This window comes from Populus euphratica, unplaced genomic scaffold, assembly GCF_000495115.2.
Source record: "Populus euphratica unplaced genomic scaffold, PopEup_1.0 scaffold2406.1, whole genome shotgun sequence".
NCBI lineage: Eukaryota > Viridiplantae > Streptophyta > Magnoliopsida > Malpighiales > Salicaceae > Populus > Populus euphratica.
Genome location: NW_011502243.1, coordinates 17,202 through 23,642, shown reverse-complemented (window position 1 = coordinate 23,642; position 6,441 = coordinate 17,202). Strand labels below are relative to the sequence as shown.

The 6,441-nt window shown below is 28.9% G+C and overlaps 1 protein-coding gene across 1 annotated transcript in view; it reads left to right on the top strand.

Annotated features, from left to right (window-relative positions):
- The first annotated feature begins 1,410 nt into the window (after positions 1-1,410).
- LOC105118996 (uncharacterized) overlaps positions 1,411-6,441 on the top strand; it is a 7,990-nt gene continuing 2,959 nt past the window's right edge. The window contains exon 1 of the mRNA XM_011017080.1: positions 1,411-1,887. Within this exon, the coding sequence (XP_011015382.1) occupies positions 1,558-1,887 (330 nt within the window). The 5' untranslated portion in view covers positions 1,411-1,557. The remainder of the gene's footprint in view (positions 1,888-6,441) is intronic.

Genomic DNA, 6,441 nt, shown 5'->3' with positions numbered 1-6,441 from the left:
ATATTGAATAAAATTTTTAATCATAAAAAAACTAAAAAGAAAATAAATATTAATTAAAATAATAAAAACCAAATCTTATATAAAAACTAATAAAAAATAAAAATAAGAAAATTAATTGAAAAATATAATAAAAAAAAGAAAGAATAAAAAACAATTAAAAAATAAAAACCAAAATTGGATACAAAAGAAATGAAATAAAATTTTGAGGGATAAAATTAAAAAATAAAACAAATAATGAAAAGTATAAAAAAATTAAAAAAATAGAACTAAATCTGAAAAAAATAAATTAAATAAAATGTTGAGGAAATTAAACAATAATGTTTTTGAAAAAACATGATAAAAAAAGTACCAAATGTGATATAAAAATTTAATGAAATTAAATAATAAGGGATGAAATTAAAAAAATTAATAAAAAAATAACTTAAAATAAAAAAAATTACAATCATAAGAATGAGGATCAAATTCAACTAAAAAAATTAAAATCAAATGACTAGGGATTAAATTAAAAAATAAAATTCAATAAAAAAATTAAAAGCAAAATAAATAAGAATTTAAAGAATGAGGATCATATTTAATAAAAAAATAAAAAATTAAATACCAAAAAATAAAATTAAAAAATAAATAAATCATTGAAATTCATTTTACAATTTTATAAAGCAATCATACCTTTTAATATGGAAGAGAGAGAAAAAAAAAGATATAAAAAAAATTGTCATTGAAACTTCTCTATATCATGAAGGCCAACATGAGCTATCTTATTATATAGAGAGTGACGCGATACTTTAAACATCGCTATTAAAAACTACCATTAAAAGATGCATGTATCAATTATTTTTTTAAAATTATAAAAAAATTAGAACACCTTTAACTCTTTAACTCTACATGATAATTTTAAGAAAATTGAATTCAAAAAACCTAAAATGCTCCTTCATCATAAGTTAAATAAAAAAAAAATTGATCTTAGAAATTGTGCAGTAATTACACTCTATAAAAATATAAAAATCTAAAAACTTTCTTTAAACATTATCTTTCTTGTTTTTTAAATAGTATGAAAATAATGATATTATAAAATAAAAATATAATTTTATCTTTAAATATATATTATTTTTTTTAATTAAAATAGATAATCAAACTAGTTTATATGTACATTAATTAATTCTATAAATTTTATAGTTAATAATTATATAAATCTTACATAACTCTTAAATTTATAAAACTTGGTTTAGTAATTATTTAGAAATAAATTTAAAATTTAATCGATTAAAATTATATAACTTAAAATTAAAATATATGATATTTTTAATCATTAAAGAGCTGATCACTCATGGATTATATTGTCCCCAGTTCATATTAAAACACTGATAAGATGTACTGAGAGTTGAAAAAAAGATAATATAATATATTAGCAAAAACTGTCGTGTAGCGGGTAGTGTGGTTACTAATTTCACCGATGACATCAGAGCACTGTACAAGAGAAGTAGGCCTCTGTTCATATGAGACCCTCCTCTCTTCCAAAGATTGATCAGACCAGAGAAAAGTTGTAACTAGACAGTAAAAATGCCAAATATAGTTCTAAAAGCAGGTAGTAGACCACCTTGGGTGGGCTTGGCAGCAGCAGTATGGGTTTTGATAGCTGCTGGGAATGGCTACAACTTCCCGCTCTACTCTCCTTCACTTAAATCAGTGTTGGGTTTGAACCAGCAGCAAATAACAATCTTGGGTGTGGCTAATGATATTGGAGAGAATGTAGGTTTGCTCCCTGGCATTGCCTGCAACAAATTCCCTCCTTGGGCTCTGCTTTCTGTTGGTGTTGTTTTTTGTTTCTTGGGCTATGGTGTTCTCTGGCTTACTGTTACCCAGACTGTTATTGGCTTGCCCTATTGGCTGGTACGTGACCAACTTTTTTCCCTTTTCTAGTTGCTTAATTGCATTGAAATCGATTTGTTGATTTGAAATACTTGAAGGGTGTTTTTTTTTTGTCTACACTACACAATCATATATTCTTGATTGTCTTGGATTAGTGTTTGATAGGTTTTCCAAATTTGATCACTGAAATTGCAGGGTGATGACTGATTGCTTTGATTTCTGTCTCTTTTTTAAGGTTCTTTATTACTCCAGATTTATATTTTTAATTGTTTGTTTTCTTTCTTTGCTGGCTGCCCATTTAAAACTTATTGACATGGCTAGCTTTCTAGACAAGTTTAGGGTTCTGCTTTTGTATTTGATTAAATTTTTTGGAGAATCATACCATGGGGGGCCAGAACTATGATGTTTGAAATCCATTATATTTTGGGAACTACATATCTAACTTCTAGAAGAATTCACTTTGAGCTATAATCTTTTTAATTAGGAAACACTTTTTTTGCATACCTACCTGCTGTCATTTTCGTGGTGGTTTTTCGATTAGTTGGTCTCAATAAGAGGCCAATGGCAGTGGAGAAAAAAATTGTTTCATGTTTGAGTCTTGAAAGGAGCCTCTTCAACTGGAAATGCTGAAGCACAGGACCACCTTTTATTCACCTTTTAGTTTTTAGCTTTTCTGTGAATGAGTGATTCTGATGTCTCTTTTTTTCTTATGAAATTGCGTGTGTGGTCTCCCTATTTTTAGCTTTCCTAACATGTAAACAAATGCTTGTGATGGTATTGGTGTGGGAATTTGGTAAAATTCATTCATGATTATCATTACAACTTTCTCTATATTTTATCTAAGATGTTTTGAAAGTATTAGTTAACCAGATGAAATGGCAACAAATGCACTGTTCTTTTTCTAAGGCATGTCTTACTCCGCAGAAGGAATAGTCTTTTTAAATTTAAGTTCCATCATTATGTCTATCACCACGATTCTTCTTTATGGCTAAGGACATGCATTTTAGAGTCCATTAGATGCAGTGTCTTTGATTGCAACTTGTTCTCCGCATACTCCACAATGTATACATTGCTTCCTGGGAAATTTTAAGGGAAACCGATTGAGTTTTCAGGAGTCAGTTTATGTCCTTGTTGAGAGTATTGAAGCTAGAATTTGCACCTCCACTGCCTCTTCTTGCATGGGTATATCCTGATTGCATGTTGTGGCCTAAAATTGAATTATATGTGTCCTTAATGATGTGATTGATTAATATAAATTACAACACTCTCGTTTTTTGTTTTCCCTATTGCTGTTTGTTTCATCATATTTTGTGTATAGAAGGGACAAGATATCTGCATGTCATTGTTTTGAAGAACTTTATCATTCTTCATTTTTTTTCTTTGTTTTTGTTTTTTACCTCTTTCTTTCAAATATTAAATGTATAGAAATGTAGGTGCAGATTCTCATCCTCTCAAAAGTTGACATAATTTGTTACTTTAACTTTTAATTGAATGGTTGTGTTACTGAGGATGCTAATGGGTCAATGAAGGAGAAGTGTATCAGTTTCAGCTTGCCTTCTTCTTCTTCTTCTTCTTCTTAATTGATTTCTAGCTCTCAATTGCATGGACAACTGCACTACTCTCCACCACTATAGAAAATAATGATTCACAATCACTGATCTGAAATGGGCAGACTTTTGCTATGATATATTAATTTTGGAAAATTGGGAAGGTTTAGCCTTGTTTTTATACATGTTTTCCCTATGCGAAGGAGTACTTTAGAAAGCAATATGAGAAACATGCATGATTGAGATTACATTTTAAATTAGGACAACCATTCTTTAAGGTACATATTTGTGTAAGCTATTTAAAAACCAATCTTTTTCACGCTCTAATTTAATGTCACCAGAACTAAGTTCATCATGTAGGAAATTCACAAATTTAAATTTTTGCCACAGTACAGGCTACGTAGAAACCTGCCTCATCAATCCACATTTTGGGTAGTGTACTGTTTTCTGTTCACATTGCACATAAAACATAGCTGGTAACTTATTTTGTGCCTATGTTGGCTGTCATGTTCTGAATTTGAGAAGTTTATATGGCTTTAGAGTGCTGGGTTTCCTGAAATTCTTAGATGCAGAAGAAACAGTAATTTAAAATTTGTTTAGGGAGTCACAGGATCTCGTTAGACAATCTAGGATTGTTTAGGTTTCGAGCGAAAATTATTTGAAAATCAGATTCTCTTTTTGAGATTTGATCAACTTCTTCAAGGTCGAGTTATTGCAGAACATAAGCCGTCTAAGTGTCCGGTCTCTCATAATAATTTACACGAGCTACCAATGAGAAATCTTCTAAAACCATTTTTAGGAAAGATAGATCACCATGCCTTTAAGTGGTAGCTCTTTCTTTTTTGTTTTCAAGTGTTTCTTTGCACCATATGTTTTGTAACATCTATATAACTTACATTGTATGTTCTGTAACATAGTGATAACATTATAGGGAAAACCTAATAATCCTATAAATGATAAAATATTAATTTTTTCCTATGAATAATAATACATATATTATTTTAGGACAATTTTAAAAACTTATTCAATCATGTTCCTATTTGATTTTTCTTAGTGTAGAATTGTAATCCCATGTAGTATTACATCTAGTGCTTAATTTCAAAAACTTATTTATAATCAAGTCACGCTTGATTAATCATTCTAGTTTAATTTATGACTAATGATTCTTATATGTGTGACCTATTATATTCATAATATATTAGTCCGAATATAAATCTCAATCCTCTATAAACTAGGATTAAATAAATTAAACAATCTAATTTATTATCAATTCAACAATTGATGGATTCATATTTTAAGACCAAGTGCATCATCTAATAATGTGTCATGATTTTCAAATATTAGAAAAGTCATATGTGGCTTGACTTAACTTTGTTGTGAATAGTTTCTCAAGGTGATTATTATATTTTTATTTAGAATGTCCGATTTAAACTTATAGCATGAAGTGTCTATTTTTTCAAATCATGTTTGTTATTAATACCATAATCATTGACCTTTTGAATAAGATTTGAAACACTTTTCCAATCTCTTTTCAACTTATGCAAGGATTTCACAATCGATATTATTGAAGAACAAGTGGACCATTTTTTCTAATTTATCTATGGTGATGATAGCTTCATATCGTTCATGTTATGCCTAAGGTTGTCGATTTTGTTCTAGTTGGCATTTTATTTTTTAAATTGGAATGATAAATTTTGGTTTTGGAGCATTTTAGCGTTGCGTTCTTGAGTTTTGTGTGTGTGTGTGTGTGTGTTCAACAATCATGAATCCAATTCATGTCTAAAGATAAATTAGCTTTAAGTTATGCAATACAAACACATTATCAATTATCTAAATGTAATTTCAAAATTTAAAACATTCTTGTCAAGAGTCAAGGCTAAAGAGAACTTTAACTTAAAGTAATTTAACACAAACAAAATGCTAAAATATTGATAAAATAAAATATTTTAATACAAAAGAAGTATAAATTAAACATCATCTCTATCATTAATAAAGAAATAAGTTTCTTGATCTTGTGGTGTTATGTAATGAAAGTCATCAACTGGACATAGATTGTTATTTCGACTAAGCTTGTTATTTCCACTAAGCTCATCATCTAAGCTCATCATTGCCTTCAAAATTGACCTTTTCATACTCTAAAGTTAAGGTAGACAAAGAAACCTTAAATTCCTCCCAACTTAAATCCTTTCCATCCAAAAGGCTGGTTTCTTCACAAATCCAGTCAGTGTTATTAAGCTTCCCTTTCTATTTGCTTATATGTATCTATAGGTTATATAAATATTACACAAAAGAAATCCATACAAAAAAGAAATTCCATTTATTAAGGAATTCTAGATAAAATAGGAAAATTTAAATATTTTTAATTGACATTTGATACAAAATATAATGATGGACATTTTCCTAAACAAACACTTTATTGTCGAAGCCTAGGTGTAGTTGGAAGTTGAAAAGAGATTTTGATCAGCCTTTAAATGTTACTGTTTGGTGAAAGTAAGAATACTACTTGATAATAAAATATAGCTAAAGTTCTTATGCGAATAATTAATTGAATGTTCAAAACTAAAACTAGTCATAACATGCGTCCTCTTGATCTTTTATCCCTTGGCAAAGGCGGAAAGTCTAGGCTCAAAGTGAGCCGAGCACACCTAAAAAGCTAGCGTACATGCACAAAAGCAGGGAGCTGTAAGCAGGGCGGTATCAAGAGGTAGAAGGATGACCTGGATTCTCTTAATAGAAGGGAGGAAATGAATAGAAACAAGAAATAACAAACAAAGAGGTGTCACTGTACTTGTTACTTTTGCTGATTACAATGCTATAACCTATATTTAACAAGTTTTTAGGTTAAAAAAAAATCTTCTCTTCATTAATCTTACAATATTAAATTATATTAAAAATTTTAGGAGTCATGGTATATGTAGGACAATGTGTAAACGGGAGGTCTAGGATTTTTTTTATAAAAGAATTATAGTTAGCTTATCACTTTATGCAGAACAAAATGGATGAAATAAACCTAGAATATTTCAGCAGG